We start from the raw sequence: 21,513 nt of genomic DNA, 5'->3' as shown, positions 1-21,513 counted from the left end.
AAAGACATCTTAGAAGGAGATAGGAATACTCATTATCTCCATATCAAAACTCTAAGACAGAAAATTCAATAGAATTGAATGCCTTAAAAACTCTCAAGATATTTGGGTGACTAATCATTGGCAATACAGTAGTGTCTCATTTTGAAAACCTTCTTACTGAAAACAATAATAATATGCATATCCAACATCTCACCCATCTCTCCTCTCCCCAATGCATATCTGAAGTAGAAAATCAGATCATTATTGTCCAACCAGTTGCTCTTGAAGAAGTAAAAAATGATGTGTTTAGTATTGGGGGTTTAAAATCCCTACGACCTGATGGACTCTGCAATTTTCCATCTTAAATCTTGGGATCACATAGGTCAAGATGTACATATCATGGTCTCAAATTTTATTTAGGGATAGACACTCCCTTGATCATATAAATCATACTAACATAGCTTTAATTCCAAAATGTCCCAACCCTGTCACATGCAATGATTTTAGACCTATAAGCCTTTGTAATATTTCATACAAAATAATTTCAAAAATTCTATCAAATTGGATAAAATAATTTGTATCTAATACCATCTCTCTTTTCCAAAGTGCATTTGTACCTAATAGACCAGATAAGTGATAATGTCATTCTTGATCATGAAATAATGCAGTCTTAAACTTAGAAAAGGAAAATCTGGGCTTATGGCTATAAAAATTGTCATGTCTAAAGCCTTTGATAAAGTCTATTGAAACTCTATGCTCACCACACTCACCTCTCTAGAATTTGATAATAAAGTGGTTCACTTTATCAACCAATGTATCAGCTCCCCTCACTTCTCACCACTTGTAAATGGCACACCATTTGGTCAGTTTAAATCTTCAAGGGGGCTGAGACAAGGTGACCCCCTCTCTCCAATTCTCTTCATTCTCTGCATGGAAACTCTCTCAAGGCTTCTTAACAAGAAAATAAGTGAAAATAAGTTGCATGGTGTTAAAACATCTAGAAATAGTGCCCCTATCGCTGATGATGCCTTCTTTTTCTATAGAGCAAATATTGATGAGGCAAAGGAACTCCTTGATGCCCAAACCAATTTTGCCTTTGTACTGGTCAAGAGATTAATTTTGCAAAATCAGGAGTTCATTTCACCAAGAATATGAAACAATCAGATACTTCTAGTATTCGACGCCTACTCAACATGAGATATATTACATATAGGTGAAAAATATTTAGGATCCCCCCTCTTCCTAGGCAAAATTAAAATCGAGATTTTTGGTGGTCTAATCACTAAGGTTAACAATAAGATAGCTGGTTGAAAAAGTAAGCTAGTCTCACAAGCTACCAGAACTGTACTTGTCAAAGCAATAACATCTTCTACTCCAATCTTTTACATGAGTACATTCCTTTTGCCTCAACACATCACCTCCACTATCAATGCTATTCAGAGAGACTTCCGATGGGGCTCCAAATCAGGGAAAAAACATGCTCTATACTTAAACCACTAGGGGTTCATTTGTCAATCCAAAAGTGATGGTGGTTTAGGAATTAGAGATGTAGAGTTAGACAACATTGCACATCTTAGTAGAATTGTTTCGGATAATATCCTTAAGCCAAATTCTTTCCTAAGTTTACAGCTTAAAGGTAAATATTTTAATGATACTCATTGATGTAGAACATTAGTCGAGTCTGTCAGTGTCATAGGCGTGCGCCTATGTTCCCTCTACATATTATGGGCATGAGCCCCTTAGTTGAGTCCAAGCCCATGGTTCGAATTCATTAGTTAGTTGTGACACATGTCGTGTTACTATTGGTTTATACTTTCTAAGTTTAATTTAAAAAGGGTTTCTAATTAGGGTTCCTCAGTGTTGAAATTTATGTGATTGAGAGATTCAATACAAGAGTGATTTTAGGTCTTCTTTAAATTGTATTTCAATTAAAGTGTAGATTCTATTAAACTGAAACTTCAGCCAGTCAGAACTACATTATTTGGTATCGGAGCAGATTAATTCCAGGAGTTACTATTCACGATACTGTTCACCGAAAACATTGTTCATCGGGTACTATTCACCACGGCACTGTTCACCCAGGTTACTGTTCATGACAATTTTTTTTTTTTTGTGTAATAATAGTGAATAACATAGCCACTCGAGGTCGTCCCCCATCCATGGATACTCGCATGTTTCGGTTAGAGAAAAACATAAAAAACATGACACAGATGTTCCAGAACTTTACTGCAACAATGGCCACAGTACAAAGAGAGGCGCAACAGCCGCCACCACCACCGAATAATGGTTCAGTGGCTAGTACTAATGATGCGTCATCGCAGAATAATGGTACAGTCCCTCTTCGAAATCCTTTCGTGCCTATTGATCCAGAGAATAATGGTGAAGACAGAGTTGTGGGAATAAATAACAACAATGAAGTTCATCAGGCGGATGAAGTAGTTGATCACATACCACCTATTGTTGGTGATGGTCAAGGTGATGAAGGTGTTGGTGAACCCCCTGTGCGTGTTCCACCTATAGTGCCACCACCAATGTCGTGCACCCCCAAAGGCCACAAGATCCGATTTTTCAGCCAAGGTTAAACCCTAATGGCCAAAATCGAGGGCTACCAATGCAAAAGGCAGCTAGAGGTGTGCGTCTTCCTCCACAAGGGTGTGAGATTCTGCGTGTTAATTAGGTTCGAGGCAGAGGTCGTGGTTACTAACGTCATGTGCAGCGCTGGGTTGATGGTGATAGGAATTTTTGGGAACAACCCATTCCTCGCAATGCAAGGCAAGAGAATAGGGGTCAGTCTCCATCTCCTCCTTCTCCTTCTACTGACCGAAGTGGTTGTAGGCTAGATCGTGAACCTAATCGCCAGGCAGGTGATTTTGAAAGGTATGACCATTTTAATTATTTTGATAAAGATCCTAGTGTTCAGAATATTAATAATGGGGCTATTGATGTTAATCGTTTCCTCCGAATATTGGAGATGAGTCAGGCGGGTGATATTAAAAACGAAGTGCCTACTTGTGATGGTAAACTCGATCCTGATGAGTTTATTGATTGGCTTAATCAAATTGAAAAGGCCTTTGATTATAAAAACTTAGATGATGGAAAGAAGGTTAAATTAGCAGCCACTAAGTTGAAGGGTTATGCTTTGGTGTGGTGGGATGAATTAAATATGCGGAGGATTAATCAAGATTACAGGCGTGTTTGCACTTGGGCTAGTATGCGCCAAGAGTTACATGCGCATTTTGTTCCTAAACAGTACCAACAAGATTTGTTCATTAGTCTACAGAATTTGAAACAACAATTGTCTTCGGTTCAAGAATATACTTAGCAGTTTCAGTTGTTGTGCACTCGTGCTAGGTTGGTTGAAACTGATGAACAGTATCTGAATGGCCTGCGCAAGTCAATTCGTGAAGCACTTATCATGTTTGGGATTGATGACATGGCTACCGCGTTTAAGTATGCATTGCGTGCTGAAAGGGTGCTTTCACCTGGTACGACTTATGCACCTTATACTGGTTCTGCGAGTGCAATTACAGCTATTACTCCTATGTTGGTTGCTGGGACATATAGTGTTGCTAGAAAGTGCTTTGAATGTGGCCTTATGGGTCACATTGCTGCCGAGTGTCCTAAGAAGAAAAAGCGCCCTGTTTTATTAGCTGAAGGTGAAGATGAGGTCGAAGATGTTGCCAAACCACCTAATCTTGTCCTAGATTTCTAGCATGATGTAAGTGTTTCCAGCTTCAGACGCTCCACTACTTTAGCTTGTGGACAAGCTTCGTCAACATAGGGAGAGTGATGTAGAACATTAGTCGAGTCTGTCAATGTCATAGGCGTGCGCCTATGTTCCCTCTATATGTTATGGGCATGAGCCCCTTAGTTGAGTCCAAGCCCATGGTGCGAGTCCATTAGTTAGTTGTGACACATGTCATGTTACTATTGGTTTATGTTTTCTAGGTTTAGTATAAATAAGGGTTTGTAATTAGGGTTCCTCAGTGTTGAAGTTTATGAGATTGAGAGACTCAATAAAAGAGTGATTTTAAGTCTTCTTTAAATTGTGTTTCAATTAAAGTGTAGATTCTATTAAACTGAAGTTTCCGCCAGTTTGAACTACATTACTCATGCTCTTAATTCATTAACAAAACATGGGTAATCCTGGTTTTGTGCAAAAAACACTACTACAAATCAAAGAAAATGTCATGTGGAAGACAGGCTCAAATAAGAATATCAATATGTATAATTATATATATGGAATGACTCTTGGATTCCAAGCCTTCCAGCAGGTAAGATACCTTCATCTATCATTCCCAACAATACCCACAACCTTGTTTCTGAACTCCTACACCCAAATACTATAACATGGAACACAAGTCTCCCAAAATCCTTATTTGACACCACAACCAGTCAAGCAATCCAAAGTATGTATCTCCCAAAGAAACAACTCGAGGACAAGCCTAATTGGGTCCTTAACAAATCTGATTTTCATTCATTCAGTCAAGTCAATGTATAGGAAACTCAGCACACACAACACCACCCTGACAAAATCCAAAACAAATCTTGCTTTTTGGAAGAATGCCCACTCACCAAGAGCTACACTCTTTGCCTGGAAACATTACAACAACATTGTTCCAACAAGATAACATCTAGCACATCTATTCCATATCCCAGATAAATCCTGCTTGTTATGTGGTAGGGCAGTTGAATCAAACCACCACCTATTACTAAGTTCTCACTTCACAAGATTCACATGGTACCAAACACCTTGGCGTATAAGACTAGATCATTTTGAGTACTTGTAGGTACAATATGGATTGACTTGTGGTATCTTCCTCCACCAGATTGGCTAATCAGGAAAACAACATGGACAAAGTTCTGTTTACAACTATACTGGGACATTCAGCTAGAAAGATGTGAAGTTTATCACACTACTAGGAAACCTAGTCTTTATAAGCTATCTCTTCCTGTTACAAATTTTTTGGCTGACCCTATTAACTGTGATACTGAAGATTTATATGTATCTACTCTTCCTCCAGCAACTCCACATTGGGCAGCACCAAAACATGGCTATGTTAAACTCCATAAAGGTGTGCTTGCTTCACAATAAACATTGATTCCTCTTATGGGTTTATTCTTCGAGATACTAATGGAGATTTTATTGCAGCGGGGAACGAACATGGTAGAGATCGCGCAGCAGAGGAAGCTAAAGCAAAGGTGTACTCCAAGTGGTCGAACAGAGCAGAAGATTCAACCACCAAAGAATAGAGGTGGAAACACAGACAGTTAGTAACTTTTTGAACAAGAAGAACACAAGCATATCCTAAACTTCACAAGTACTACTTAATGATGCATTAGATATTTTGACTTCATTAGAAGATGTATTTTTAACTCGGTCAGTAGAACTAAAAACAATGCGGCCCATTGCCACTCATGGCAAATCTTTACCTATGTTGACAGAATGGATAGATAACACCCCTCTATGGCTTGGGGACATTCTGGATAGGGAAAGATCCTTTGTTCAAATACTTTGATCATGTTAATCTATATATACAAATACTTTGATCATTTTAAGACTTAAGTGCAAAAAAAAGATACTTTGAAAAGGTAAACCCCCATTCTGAAATCTAGGCAATTAGAGAAGCAATGTTCTTGACAAGCAAACGTGGAGTGCATTAACTGTTGGGTCCCTCACCATGGGATGGTACGACCTGGTGAGGTCGAACTAGTATGAAGGTGGACGACCCCATGGCATTGTTTGTGAAGAAGTTGGAGCGGCCCGGCTGTGTCGTTTGAAACTAAAGCTGCTGGAATCGAGTTTCGAACGATCTGCGCACATCGTGTGGTAAGAAGCTTGAACGACCTGGCCACGTCATTCGAAGTTAATTCTCCTGGAATTGAGTCTCTATGGTCTGCACACACCGTTTGGAGCAACATTAGCCCGACCTCACCATGTCGTTCGGGACTTGATATTTCAACATTGGCATGTCAATTGGAACCGAAATTTCGCAGATGCGCCGAAATTTTAGATTACTATAAAACCAAAAGTTAGGTTTTGAATAAGATAAGTTTTTGAGAGAAACCAATTTTGAAAGCAACCAAAATTGAGAGAAAACTCTTGCAAAGAAATAAAACTTGAAAGGAGAGAAATTAGTGAAGAGAGATCTAATAAGCTTGGAGAGACTTGAGGCGTGATTGTAATCTTCCTTCCCACACTTATAAAATAATTTGCTCTGGTAGAAGTAGGCATCATTAGCCAAACCACGTTACATCTTGTGTCTCATTGTGGTAAGTTAATTTACATTGTTATTTATTGTGTGATAATTAATTCCCTAGCTTAGGATTGTAGTTGTTGGTTGTAATTAAAGTTTAGATTTTTCGATTGGAGTTTAGAGTATCAAAAGTGCAAGCTATCTTAGTGGGGATCGATTGGTATCGTTTTCTCCAACATTATCTTATAGTTTAAAGTGACTCTAATTTGGCTATTAATTTTGTGACAGGAAAATCAAGTAACGCCTGGTTTTTTTAGAACATGTACCTTGATTGTATTCTCGATTGATCTCTCTTTTTTCGGGTGTAAGGTTTGCACATGTTGATAGGCAAGCTAATATGGCTGCAGATGCTGTGCCAAAGAGATTATAGTTGAAGAGTTGGGAAGAATTGAAGATGAATACAATGAAGAAGAAAATGAATATAAATTACCATTAAAGGTAAAACTTTAGCTTTTGAGACTTTTTATTTATTTACATTTTATTTTATGTAAATTTGCGAGTTATTTGTTGAAATTGTATATTGTTTAAAACAAATTAAACGTATTTGTACTTTGTAATTGGTATGTTGTTGTTCAATTTTTGCTTTATTTATTTCTATCTAATTTCAGCAACGAATTTACTTGCAAAGAGGTGTCTGCATGTTTTAATATACATACATAAACCTATTTGCATGAAATTCCCCCAACTTTTAAGAGTAATTATATTAAAAGGTTGATTATATTTCGAGCAGTTTTCAATTATTTATGTCATACTGCTTCTTGGTGTAGAAGCTGCAGGGTTTGAAACTCAAAGTTTCTAAAAAAAATGAAGAAAATATAGATCCAAATAAAAAAAATTACTATAATAATAGAAAACCAACTCATTATAGTAAGTTGAAGTGTGTGGCAAATAGTGATTATTCTCGAGAGCTTAGTGCTTTTAGTGACGACATGTGAAGACAACTTGAGAATGAACCCTTTTAGAAACCTGATGATGAGCAAAAAGACGAAAACTCAACTTCTTTTTCTTATCATCAGTTTCTTCAAAGGGTTCATCATTCTCATTTCCCAAGTTCTCTTGACATGTCGTCAATAAAAACACTATGCATTATGCTCTTGACAATAATCATCATTGGCCACAAACTTAAAATTATTACAATGAGTTAGTTTTCCACCATCATAGCAACATCTTTGATTTGAATTTATATCTTCATTTTTTTTTTCTAGAAACGTTCAGTTTCAACCTCTACACCAACAGAAAACACAACCTAAATGATTGAAAAATGCTCAAAATATAATTAATTTTTTTAATATAGTTACCCTGAAAAATTCGCAATAACACATGCAAATAGGTTTATGCATGTGTATTAGAACAATTCATTGCTCAAATAGTCAAATTAGATGTGAATATATCAAGTAAAATTTGGACAGCATACCAATAACAAAGTACAAATTCTCCTAATTCGTTCTAAACAATAAACAATTTAAATTATTCACAAATTTACATAAAATAAAAAAAAAAAAAAAAAAAAAAAAAAAAAAAAAAAAAAAAAAAAAAAAACTCAAAAGCTAGGGTTTTATCTTTAATGGTGATTCATATCCGTTTTCTGCTTTATTGTATTCATATTCAATTCTTCCCAAATCTTCAGCAATAATCTCGTGTTCCTCAAAGTAATGTTCTCCATTCTTCAATTCTTTTGCATTGATTTGGTTCACCTCTGTCAAACCCACAATAATCTTTATCAAAATATTGATCCAAACTTCCCATTCTCACATTGTAAGAAACTAGGGCTTTCCAATTTTGTAGATTAGGGTTTCAATTTTGGGATATTTGGTGGTTGTGCTAGAGCAGTTATCGGGTGTTGCAAGAATTCAATGTTGTTTTCCTATTGCGCGTGTTTGACTGAGAATCATTCTGGGGAAATACCGTCATTGTAACTTCGGTCAACCCGGTTTGTCCTGAAGCTTTAATTCTCTGTGAGACCTAACTAGAGCCGTAATTCTCCACCAATATTGTCTTATGGGCCCGATTTCTAGCATATCAGTTGGCAAAGAGGCCCAACGGTGATTTGAAGATCTAATGTTACTCAATAAACTAGCCTCCTCAAAATGGTAGGTGGGTATGGTATGCATGTGATCGCCAAAGCAGTAGTGACCATACTTTGAGCAAATTGATGTTGTATAGAGAAATACGAATTGATTTTTAGTTAAAATTTTAAAAAAAAAAAAAAAAAAAAAAACAAAACTAGGTCTTCAATGCTTTGTTTGTTCTTGAAACCTGATAGTTGATGCCGGAGCAACAATCATGCACTTTTTTATCAAAAAACTGTCTTGCCATTTTAAAGCACTTAAATCAACACTCAACTTGTATTGTCTAACACCTAGTTGCTTGGGTTTTAAGCAACAACTTCCCTACATATATAGACGTTTTCTTTTTTCTTTAAAGAAAAGAAAAAAAAGTTAATTGATATCAGCTAATCCAGCCATGGAACAGTGTCATAGAGACTTTAGCGACTCAAAATAAATATAGTACAAATATTATGTAAGTTGTAGCAATAGTATCTTAAGAAATTCGACTACCATGAATGAAGGCAAGCATTGTTTACATGCGTATTCAATTATTACATGAGACCCATAACAAAATTCAAACAACTATTATATGTATCTAAAAGTGTAACTGGTAGTGTAATCCAAAACTCAAATTGGTTTCAAGTTAATTTATTTTAAAATCCACCAGAAGCACAGAACTATCAGATTAAAATGTAAAATGATAAAGATCATAAATCAGGGAGGAAAAAGAAATTATTACCTTAAGCAAAGTGAAAAGGCATGATAAGTAGTTTTAAGAATAAAGCTTGGGTTGCAGTTGAAGCAATATCTTCAAGAGTCTTTCTGGTTTTGTCGGCATATCTTTCGACTTTAACCCACTAGAACCACCACCACCACCACCTCTTATCTTTGTAGAAATCATAAAGAAAAACAATCACAACCTCAAAAAGGAAAGAGACAAATGAACTCGAAAGAGTAGATATGACAGATTGATTGGTTAATAGAAGTAACGAAGAAGTTAAATACAGTCAATATACAATTAACGATTTTAAAAAGGAATATATTAACCTACTAAATCATAACCTCAATACTTTCCTACTTCACTGACTCTCAGATATCAATGAATAAACCAGAATGATATACACATAGGGAAACTGGAAACACATTTGTTCACATTCCTTTGAAGAGTGTGCATGTTCTCATATAATTGGGCCATGTAAGGAGGTAGATCAAATTAACTCAAACAAGAAATGAGAAATTGAAATAAAAATAATATCATTTGGTTGTCTAGGAATTGGGTTGGGAGGCTGAACCATACACATAGTTCAATGCCAATCAATCCAACTTTTAGGCATAGTATTGACTGCATTGCATACCACTACTTTTAGGACCCTCCAAAGAAGAAGAACGCATAGTCAATCCTAATCATTTACTGCTAAAGTGAACCAAATAAAGGACCTATCAATAACCCTGTCCCCCACCAGGGAGCAATGAATAAACCATACAATCACGAGAGGAGAAACATATTTAAACTCTTTCCAAGCCACAAAGTCCTATGTTATACATATAAATCCTTATCTCAGGGCTTATCAACAACAGCTCATTACTTCTTTAGCCCTTGAATGCACTAAATCCAAGATTAAAATTAAAACTAAAAAACCGAGACATTCACTTAAACTCAAAAGCACACATCAGAACATACAAAAGAAGCAGTGAGTATTTTTTGTGTGATTACAGCACAGGGAGTCATTGTGGACAAAATAAGAGCATCAGTCTGATCCAGCCATCCAGGCATTTAGAACAATAACATAATACATAAAAATGTAGACTAAATGTCATATTCCTGAAGTAAGTAAATTTAGAAGCAAAATCCCGAAACTGTATTTTCGAATTCAGTGACAGACTGACAGAGAGCATCTAATAATAATTCTTGTCTAGATTACAATAATAACCTTATGTGTTATGAAACAAAAGATAAAGAAGAAGGGTAAACAGTAAAATGGTAATCTTACCATGCAGAAAGAAAACAGTTGCTCCTTCAGATTCTTGGAAAATGTCTTTCTGATTCTTGGAAATGGAATTATGCATAAAAAAGAATGTGTGGTACGTTAATGGATAACAAACCCGTTTCTTAAAATATTTTTTGGTTCTTGCAAAAACAAGGAAGACCCATTAATCTCAACAAATTTAACTGAAGAAATCATTGAAAACAAGTAATGGGATTTTGTTATAGAGTATTTCAAATCAAGAAAGGAGGAAGAAGAACAAGAAATGGGATCAGTAAATACTTACGAGAAGGCCTTGAGTTCTCGAAATAGAGAAAAAATTATTAGTCTAAAAAATAAAAGAAAATGGAGAAAGTTGTGTTTTGAAGTATAACGGACCATGATCCATGGGCTTCTTTGACGGAGCTTTGAGATACATCGGCTATATTAAAAAAAAAATCTATTCCAAGCATGGGCCCATGAAAGTTGGTGCTGGAGCGACAACGTTTTCATCACATTTTTTTTTTCCAAAAGTAAGGTGCTTTAAATATCCAAAACAGGAACACTATGAGCCCATCTCAGATATAGTTAAAAGGTTCAAGAAACTCGTCAGTTTTTCATGCCACAATGGGCATATCAAGACGCTATCTATGCTGATTTGCCTTTCCTCTCAAAATTGTACTAATAACTTCTTCCATATGATATATGGCATGGAAGGGAAATTGCAATCCCACCTTATGAATCTTTGACTCCTCACAAGCAAGCTCCATGTATATACAGAAGACAAATGCAAATGCCAAACAAGCTAACAACAAGAGGCAGCACAGATAGCTCGGAATTTAACACATTCACCAGATTACAACATTGAACCACTCCCAACTTTGCCATGTTGCCATTCGTTATAAATTAGGAGGAAGAATAGACATGTACATGCACTTACTAATACAACGCCTGATAAACCTATCTTACTCTAAAGATAAATGAACTACATCAGTTCTTCTTCCCAACTTTAAGATAGAGAATCAATTGTTACGTTTCGAAGGAATAAGACGTGCTATCATCTCAAAGACTCAAACAATAGGGGAGGAATCTCTTGCCAATTTTAAATACAACCTGAACAAATCCCTCCAACAAGATTGAACCATAGTAACACGCTTGGCGGCATCCATGTGATCGAACTATTCATAAAATACTCAAATCCAACAAACAAGTCTACAGTATTGACACAAACTTTGGTGCATCACTCTTTCATCCCTCGAGAGATCGATACATGTACAATTTCTCAACAGCTTCACCAATATCCTCTACAAGTGGGTCCACAATAACTTCTAAGACTAGCTGAGGCATTCTCCGAGCTCCTTCGTTACAATCTTCACGTGATAATTTACACGAAGACATCCAAATGAACCTCATGTTGTAATAGTGATGCATACCAGATATTGAAGCTGCATCTCCAAATGGGCTGTCCCTGATCTCAAGTTCCTCCAATTTGGGGCATTCCTCAAGCACATATCTCGATCCCCTGTCGCTGTCCCCAGCGAAAGCAACGGAAAGGGTCCAAAGAGATTTCCCATATTTCCCAAAAGCTCACAATAACTTAAAAAAATTCTGAAGGAAATTGTGCTTCCACTTCATCAAAGGATGTATACTACCAACACCTTCAACAGTGAAGTCCAAGCTCCAATCAAACATATCAAATGGCTACCATAGTCTACTGGATAGGATAGAAAAGGGAGTGTGCCTGATCAACCCTGTTTCCTTATGTGAATAGAGTAGCACAAAAACTTGGTAGTGTAAATAAAAACTTTTCTAGAGTCACAATTCCTCATTCCTAAAGTTGACATCCACACCCAAATGTTATTAGGATTTAACATATTCCACAGACTAATCAAGGCAAATTCCAGCACAATTTCATTTCCTTTATTTCTAATCAATACTAAGGAAAAGGGAAGAAAAACTTATCTCAGTTCTGAATTCCAGCAGCTGAGATATGGGTTCAGTACAGTAGATTTACTTCCCCAAGGTAATCCTCTGTTTAAGCTCCATATTCTTATTAAAGTCATCTCCTTGTTTTATTAGTAGAGGTAATACTCACTATGTAGTTCAGTACTTATTGAATTACTTCCCCAAGGTAATCTTCTGTATAAACTCGTTATTCTTATTAAAGTCCACTCTTTCTTTATTAGTAGAGGTAATATTCTCTATGTAGTTCTAACAGAATAATGGGTACAAAATTACAATCGTCAGGAGTGCAAATAGCAAGAAGCTACTCAACCACACTCAAGCTCCCCCAAGAACCCAAGTTACAAGTTACAACAGCTCGCTCATCTTACAAGCTCATCCTAATTTCACATAAAAACCTCAAATTTTATACCCCTGGGCAATGGACTAGAAAAGCAGTATTAAACTACATATTGAGTAATTTAGTAAACTTAATGCAGTTTCCTTTTCAATCACATGGAAAAATACAACTACATATAGGAGCCCTTCTGGCACTGCTACTGATATCTGAATGAAGGTTCTGTTTCATGTTTTAGCTACGACAAATGCATTTTGTATGATATTACTCATTTTTATCAGTTTTGTATTTCAATCTAATGGGGGATAGACGGCTAGCAACAATGTTGTACACAATCAAAATTTCTCGCCCAAGACCCATCACGATGCTATGATCATTTCCCTCAGTACTCGCCATTCAACTCTCAATCACAAAATTCATCATTTTAGGTCTAACTAGCTACCCTCTTCCAAGCTTGTAGTTAAGTTAAGTCATAGGTCTTACAGCTATACCCCCTGAGGTTTACGCTTCCAGCAGTGTGCTACTCAAAAGCCTTTATATAAGCACTCATATCTGAAAACATTGCTTCGAAATCCTCTGGATAATAATTCCTTCTCACCGTCAATAGGTTAGGTCCTAAGTTACATTGACACGGATACGGGTGTCCGTATCCGACAAGGATTCGAAGTGTTAGACAAGGCAAAATATCAAAAATTGAGGTATATCACATACATTATGTATTTGTGTGCGTCCAATACGACACGTGGATACGTATCCGACATAGATTAATTTTGAAATATGGTGTGTCCATGTAACACTTTGGCCTTTTATACTCTCTTCTCGAGCATTCTTTGAGGCTTTTCATGTGTTTCTACTGATTGATTGTTGTTAAGAGAACTTCTCTAAACTTTATTGGTCACTTAATCAACTTCTAAAACTTCTATTCATCTCCTATTTTCTCTTTCGATTAGTAAAATAAAATTCCTTTAATGAATGAAATACAGTATAATAGGCACTCCTGGGTTAATACATCCAATCCTTATATTCTATACTACAGAAAATATTAGCCCCAAATAGTCATCTTTATGCAAAATACCCCCGGAAACTAAGAATCTGAAAATATGCCCAAGAACAATAATTTCGGGTCAGCAAATTCCAAGAATATTAGCTTGAAGAAGTTCAAACAGAAAACTTATTAAGAATTATGACCGGGATATTCTGGATTTTCGCTTCCTAAGATGAGGAATGTGTGCTTGGGAAATTTGTCAACAGTTAATTGACGTAAATCTATGTTACATGGACACACCATATTTCAAAAATAATCTGCGTCGGATACATATCCGTGCGTCCATGTTGGACACACACAAATACATATTATATGTGATATACCTCAATTTTTTATATTTCGCTGTGTAAGACACTCCATATCCGTGCTGGTTATGGACACACCTGTCCGTGTCAATGTAACTTAGGTGTAAATAGACACACAGAACAAATCCATGTACTACATCACAAGCATAGACACACACACGCGCACAAACATTGGTACACACATATAAAACAAGGAAGAGATGACAATGATTTTCTAGAACAGTTTGAGTACCCACCTGATTTAAGGAGGTAGCAGAGGCTGCAACCATCATGGTGCCAGTGCAAGTCCAATAAAGTCCTGCAAATATCAACGGAGCTGCCGCTCCCAAGGACAAAGCCTGCTCCAGCTGTCGCGACAACTAAAATGCTGAAATTATCACGGGAAAACAAAAGTATATAAACAAAGTATAAATAGATATGTAGCTCTGTTTGTTGGTTGTATCTATACATAAATATATCCAATGTTCCTTAACCACACACCGTTACTACTATACAACAAAAAGTGCTTCTAGGTATTCAACAAGCTAGCCATTTAAATCACATGAGGTCCACAAAGCTACATAATTACAAATACTAATTCTTATTATTCAATATTTGATGCCTTGCACAAACTAAGTGGTTCAATATTGCTAGTGACGTTCCTTGGGTGGGTTGGTCTAGGGTTGCTAGTTACATAATTACTGTTGAGTGGGTTTTTGTTGATCTAGTTGTTACACAATTGAAGGAGAAATGTTACACTAATATAAATGTTAATTATAATGGGGAACGAAATAGTTATCCAGTAACAGTAACAGTTGTTTTCCGCAGTTTCTATCCTTGGTGTGAATTTCTCAAATCCAGTGAACATTAATAAACATCTAAAAAGATGATAAATGAGGGAGGAGGAAGAAGAAATGATTACCTTAAAACAGGAACACTAGTTTTAGGACCCTCCAAGATGTCCCCCAGCAGGGCACCAGGGAGCAATGAATAAACCATACAATCACGAGATATTTTAACTCTTTCGGACTGCTCCATGGGCTTCTTTTGCGATGAGATCCATGGGCATCTTTTCCCAACATGTGGTGGTACCTACACTGAAAAAGAATATATTTTATGAGTGATCTTTATATTTTTCTTTTTGTGCACTCACAACCACGCCACCTTTTCTATTCTTCTCTTTAGCCGTGTTGTTGTTGTGAATTTGTCCACGTTGTTCAGTCATGGAAGTCTTTTTAAAAACACCTCCACTTCATTTTAATCTAATTCAAATATACAGTGCCAAGTTGTCGATTGAAATTTTGTGAACTTACACCATCAGATTTTAGGCGTGACGTCTTTGGGCATACAACACAAAGTATGGCATGATCTCTCATGCATTCATCCAAATTACATGAGATTTGGTCGGCAGGACGAAGAAATATTTTGATTTTCACTTGGAACTGGAAGACATGATATATTTTTTTGACTTTTGAACCAAGAATTGGTAAAAACCCAAACCTTTCCAGTATTGGAAATCAATTCTCTAGCAAATTTAGCATGGATCCTATAATTGAGATCTTGGTAATGTACTGTGTATTATAAGCTCACATCAACAAACCATAATAATTTGATACAATTCCAAGTTTCTAACATCCTTGTACTACTAACTCCCCCACAGAATGACAAAATTGCGTTCATATTGCCAACCCATGTTGCAGAAAAAATAAATAAACAGACTAGATAAACGAGACCGAGTCACGCACCACTACTGGTTTTTACTTCTTCCTCCTTCTTAGGACCACATTGACACCAACCTAACCATAGCGAGTAGGGACTTCACAGGGCTTTTAACAAAGTGCAAAGCCCAATGCCTCATCTTCACCAGAATACTCTAGTGTGGAGATAAGGAGCTGACCATATAAAGGAGTGCTGTCAGTCCTGTCACCATCTACATGACCCATCCATATTATATATCCCGGCCCATTCTAAATAATTCATTTTACTTGACAAAACTTAATTAACTAAACCCCTTCTAATCAAGTCATACAAAGACATTTGCAATTAAAAAACACAAGATCACTATTGAGGTAGGTTCCAGAGGATGTTAAGACTTGTCTTCAATGAAAAGGACCTAATTCATCGTTCTGTTTGGATTAATTATTACAAGCAATAAAAAATACTCCCCTGCATATAACACAATTTTAAGTTTAAAGATACATTAAAAAGGGTACCCTATAAAAAATCATGGTAGATAATAATAAAGTTATGCTCTGATGTTGCTTGTCCACATACAACATGTCATGCAATTCAAATTGTCAATTTTATAAGTTTTCAAATGCTTAAATATACACATGTACTTATGGGCTGTTAATACAGTATTACAGCCATTCTCACATACAACAACCTCATATGGAAGTTTTGTTCAAAGAATGGAAAAGATGAAAAGCTTAAATTAATCATGTGAAGGTCCAACAGAACATGGCCAGCCATGTGAGGTTTCATTAGGTATGGAAACTAACCAAATAATAGTAAATTCAATGTGCAAAAGTACGAGGGTTAGCATTGTAAGGAGTTGAGGACAATCTGTATCTATGTGTTTGTGTATATAATATTATGTATAGACAGCCCTTTTAACAGTTTTGCTTCACTATTCTAAAACCATTTCATGAAGGCAACCAAGACTTTTCCATCAAGCGAGCAATGCGCACAATAATTCAGGCTTAATTCATGTTCACAATGATATTTCAGTAGTTGTTCAGTAACAGATAAACATCTGTACATTCCAAAAATATGCAAACTTATGTGGCTGAATGCTGAACCAAACAACTCCATAAAAGATTCACTCAAAAAATTTGAGTGTTATTGAAGGACAAGTATTCACTATATTAGTTATCGTTACAGTAGCAGCTCATGCAGAGTACAAAAGAAGCCTAGTTACACATGCAGAGGTACTCTTAAGACCAGTTAACTCAGCAAAATCAGTACTATTTTGCTGCAGTTTAAACACAAAATTAATTGGGCAACAAACAAAAGGGGAGAGGAATTTGGGTGTAAGGCCGACTAATCTTTAGTAAGAATGCTACTCTGAGTCTCTGATAAATATGAGTACTCTGCAGGCACTGGCTTAAAACTCAAAAAAATGCATTGTCAAAAATAAAAATAAGTTGTTCACCTCAAATTGAAAGGAGAACAGAGGAGGGATGTGTTACTTGCTTTTTCTCTTTGTCAGGCACTCGCATTTATTCAGAGGTGAGATCGGGGTGAACTAATATCTAGGCATCCTAGTACATCGTTTTCTAACAAACAGAGGACATCGGTTAAGTATGTGATAACCATACACATACCTAAGAACCTACCCAATACTCAACTAAAGTAAGCGTTCACTAGAAGTAAACGGGAAAGTAGATGTGACTATCATCACCCAAGGAGCAAGATTTCACACCACCAAACCAACACCACAAAAGAAATCCGTCCACAATCATTCCTTTCAGGATAAAATATCACTAACCAAACCTGCAGCGCCACACTAACTGAAGAAAACAACTTTATATGCTACTGAAAATTTTCAAAAGGCGCCATCAACAGCTAGACGCCTAGACGGTACAGTAGAAAAATTAAGTTAGACAACAAGCTGCACAAATAACGCGATGACGTAAATTAGTTGTGAAACTTACCCTAACAAAGAAACTAGCTGGATTCCTCTCTTTTGTTCAGTTCCCAAACACACAACATTTGAGTAATATAATATCAGTTGGACTCAGAACCAAATGAGGCCCCAAAAAAGGGACTGAACGTCTATGGAAGTTTGATAATAGAAAACTTTCCAGACAAGCTAGTTTAACACAGATGCTCTACTGAAGGATAATATAGAAGAGCCAAAAAGACTAAGATGTTCTAGAGGTAATAAAGTAAATAACTAAGTTTAGACAACACCATCTCTGCCTAACCGGAACAATTGACGTTAGTACTAATAGTAAAAGAAATTAAAGATAAAAACAATTGAACATTTGACCGCTAAGCAAAAGTGATAATTTGATACGAAGCAAGGATATAAACAATTAAGAGTTCTTTCCTAACTACTACTTACAGATAAATAAATTAATAATGGGAGGTTAATTCTTCTGTTAGAATTTTAGTTGTTACCAAAGTAGCATTGTACTTAACCAAATCACCTATTGCTTCTCACTAACCTTAACGAGAAGTAATATCCAAAATATGTAAGGAAGACAAGAGCAAGTCAACATTCCAATTCCTAAAATGTTTGTTTTCATATAGAAAACAGACTACCTAAACAACATAGACAATGAGAAGGGGAAAACAAAATTAAAGAAAATACAGTTGAAGGCATATAACAAGTGCCGCCACCACCACAACTTAGGGTCAACAAGATAAATAACAATAGTAGTAGGATAATGTGGCACCTTTCGGAGGCATCTGATATAACAAGCTTCCAAAGTGAAGAAACTACTAGTTCTCAGCACCTCCAAGCTGACACGGACGCAAGCTCCCGCCTCTGCCAGCAGAGCATCAGTGAAGAATTCCGCTTTTCTATGTGAAACCCTCTAACAGGAAGCCTCTTTAACACATACTCAGCCTGGGTCTCAGTAAAGTTACTGAAGGTAATAGGGGAGAACCCGGCTGATGTAAAGAGATTTCTCCAAGGAGGCATCTTCTGAGGAGTGTATTGGCAACCAAGTAGGGATCTCTCAATTGTGGGTAAGAGATAGAACTTCTCAATCTTGTGTACAATATCAGGGTTAACATTCACAGCATCAAGTGATTCTAGCAGGATCGAATACGACTGAAGAGAATGCAGGACATATTGTGAGAATGGTAGGTCACTGCGATCACATCCTCGGTCCACAGATACTACAATTTTGGGTGAGAGTTGTTTCACAAAACGGAGTAGTAATGGTAGAGAAGAAGTCAGACTTGTAGGAATCCCAACGGGAAAATTAACAGCAACAGCCTCCCCCTCGAACGCATTGATAGTGAGTGACAAGGAAGAAGAATTGAGTGAGTCTAAGCTCACAAAGTTGATCTCAAAAGGGATTCCGAATTCATTAGCAAACTGAGTTAGATTCTCTCGAGTAAGGTTAAGTTCGGTTGGGTCATACAAGGATGGAGGGACGAAGGTAGTGATTTTCAATGAGGGGGTACTGCCAACCCTCATTCTTAACTCCTGCATGAAGGAAGACCACTGCCCACCAAAACCAATATCGAAATCTACAATATGTATGCGATCATAGTTTTCCAATGCTTCAAGAAATGCTTGATTACAAGTCAAATTAGTGAAATGCAGTAATGGAGATACCTCTGAGAAGGTTTTGTATGCATTAATCTTGTGAACAACGTCGAAAGGGGTAGATGTCCGTTGAGGAGGACAAAGGCCTTTATTGTTGCTGTTAGTAAACAGTAGCAATTGCAGTGCCTCCTTGAATAGGAAAGCAGCCCTTAAAAGGGGCTTCCCAACAGGAGATAACTGGTGATTGAGCCGCGCCAATATCCCTTGCGCGTTTAACAAGTTCCCGGTCTCTACAAGCTCAGCCGCCTTAAACAGCTGGTCGACCAAGACTTGATGTTGATTCTGTTGTTGAACCACTTCCTCCTCCAACTTTGGCTTTGTCGTCATGGTTGGTCTAGTAGAAAGAAATTGCATATGTTGAGGCAAGCCTTGTTGGGGTGGTAACAGAAACTGCTGAATTTGTTGGTTGTGGGGAAAAGGCACAAACATGGCTTGGTTTTGAGTACTAGTAAAAGATTGAGTCTTTACATCAGCCACTCCAAATTGCTGCTGTTGATACAATAAGGAAACTGGAAGGGAGGGGTTGCTATGTAAAGGAGAGGCAATGGAGTTGGGAATATTTAGGCAATTGTTGTTGTTGTTGTTGTTGTTGTCTGTGGGAAAACAAGAACTGGAATTAACTAAAGAAGGAGGATTGATATTATTACCCAAGTTCATTGCAGTTGTTGCAGAAGCAGCCAAAGAACCTCCCTTTCCTCCACCTCCAATTCCACCACCACCCAAAGCTTCAAAACCAAAACTTGGATCAACCATTCCAAACCCAGTAGTATTTTGAAAATCTAGACCACCACCACCACCATTCTGCAACAAGTGCTTCAAACCAGAAGATGGGTCTTCCACTTCCCCCATAATCCATCCAAGAAAGGACTGTTCTTGAACCAATGAAGCACCTGATTCTTCAGTCAACACACTCTCCCAATCTTCCATACCAACTTGTAAAGCTCTTGGAATGGGTTGAAGCTCTGACCCCACCATTCCAAGAGCTGAGTTTTCCTCCTCAAGTTGTTGTTGTTGTTGTTGGTGTTGTTGTTGTTGAGACCATTCCCATTTCTTCTGAACAGATGCCACACCTACTGAATACTCACTTCCAGCTAAAGAAGAAGAAGATGTTGGAGAACTTGGACTTGTTCTTTGATCCAGAACAGATATTGTTTCACTACTTCCAAAGCAACTACCACCACCTTCCTTGTTCTTCCACAACAATGAAGAAGCAAACTCTACCCCTTGCTGCCCCTGCAAATTAAACATCTAAAAACCTCAAAACAGCCCAGATTTGCAAACCAGAAAAAAGAAAGTTTGAATTTTGACAAGTTGGCTGGCTTTTAACAAGAGTGGTTTTCAAGAACTGGGTCATCAGCCATTAATGGTTTTATATATCCTTCAGTTTTGTGGTTTTATCTTAAGTTCTGATACAGGGAGTAGTAGTAGAAATAAGCCCATTCATTCATTCAAACAGACAAAACTCTGCAACCACTGCTACTCCTGTTCATCTCTCTGAAAGAAACAACTACAATGGTCAATTTGATTCAAGGTCTAATATCTATCAATCTCTCTGTGATGATGAGTTTTTTCTTCCTTCTCTTTTTTTTTTTTTTTTTTTTTTTTTTTTTTTTTTTTTTTCTGCTATAATAGTACTTCTCTCTCTCTGTACACTTTCCTGTTCTGGCATGGATGTGTCCAAAAAATAAAGTTTATAAAGTCCCCTCCCTGCTCCCTCCCTGCTCCCTCTTTCATCCAAACGATAATATTTTCAATTTTGTAAAGTAACTAGTAAGCAAAATGGTTTCTAACTAACTAAGTAACGTAGTAAAAAAATTTATAGCCTTTGAAAAAATATGTATGTGGCTGGCACAAGTCATCCATCTAGCCTTTAGAGTTTGGAAAATATATATGCTATTGTTTGTGCGAGTCAATCGATTAGAACTCCATAGGCTTTTAGGAAAAAGAGTACTCAACTAGAGAGTAATAATTGAAGAGGAAAAGAGCTGAGTGACGATTTATATATTTTGTGGGCTTGTAGGTAATATATTAGTATGAGTGTATGACATACTGGGTAGTTCAATCCCTCTTATGAGTTACTATGTCCAACCAAAACTATTACACTGATGAAGACCGTTTATCAGATTAGTTCAAGGTTCCCATGAACTAAGGTGTGATGGTTGCGAATTTCTTTTCCAAGTTCTTCCAAAAGGTGCCATGAACAACTTATTACTACTAGTAGTCTAGTATGCTCTATGTATAAGTGTCATATAATTCCATTTGCATTACTTAGGGCGAATGAGGTTGAATCAAGAATCGACTATGTCGAACACGAAGCTAGTGCTGATGGCTGAATCAATTATATAGAGCG

At 36.9% G+C, this 21,513-nt stretch overlaps 1 protein-coding gene and 1 long non-coding RNA gene across 4 annotated transcripts; both read right to left on the bottom strand.

Moving 5' to 3' along the window:
* Positions 1-559: 559 nt before the first annotated feature.
* LOC147494681 (uncharacterized) lies at positions 560-14,953 on the bottom strand. 3 transcript variants are annotated; one of them, XR_015200138.1, is made up of 4 exons: positions 14,799-14,953; positions 14,134-14,264; positions 9,024-9,170; positions 560-5,876 (listed from the first exon to the last, which is right to left on the bottom strand). It is a non-coding gene; the product is annotated as an uncharacterized LOC147494681 (long non-coding RNA). The 3 variants fall into 3 exon arrangements; XR_015200137.1 differs by lacking the exon at positions 560-5,876 and adding an exon at positions 5,878-5,997; XR_015200136.1 differs by lacking the exon at positions 560-5,876 and adding an exon at positions 6,813-7,932.
* Positions 14,954-18,074: 3,121 nt separating this feature from the next.
* HAM3 (GRAS family transcription factor) lies at positions 18,075-20,822 on the bottom strand. The gene has a single exon (XM_086569190.1). It carries the CDS (start codon positions 20,409-20,411, stop codon positions 18,333-18,335), a length of 2,079 nt encoding a protein of 692 aa, XP_086425316.1. The 5' UTR covers positions 20,412-20,822; the 3' UTR covers positions 18,075-18,332.
* Between the last annotated feature and the right edge of the window lie 691 nt (positions 20,823-21,513).

The sequence above is a fragment of the Coptis chinensis genome, chromosome 6 (genome assembly GCF_015680905.1).
Source record: "Coptis chinensis isolate HL-2020 chromosome 6, ASM1568090v1, whole genome shotgun sequence".
NCBI classification, from domain to species: domain Eukaryota; kingdom Viridiplantae; phylum Streptophyta; class Magnoliopsida; order Ranunculales; family Ranunculaceae; genus Coptis; species Coptis chinensis.
This window is presented reverse-complemented; position numbering and strand designations above follow the sequence as displayed.

Bases quoted from the DNA above. Each gene is read 5' to 3' on its own strand.
- HAM3 (XM_086569190.1), bottom strand. From the start codon at position 20,411: ATGTTTAATTTGCAGGGGCAGCAAGGGGTAGAGTTTGCTTCTTCATTG.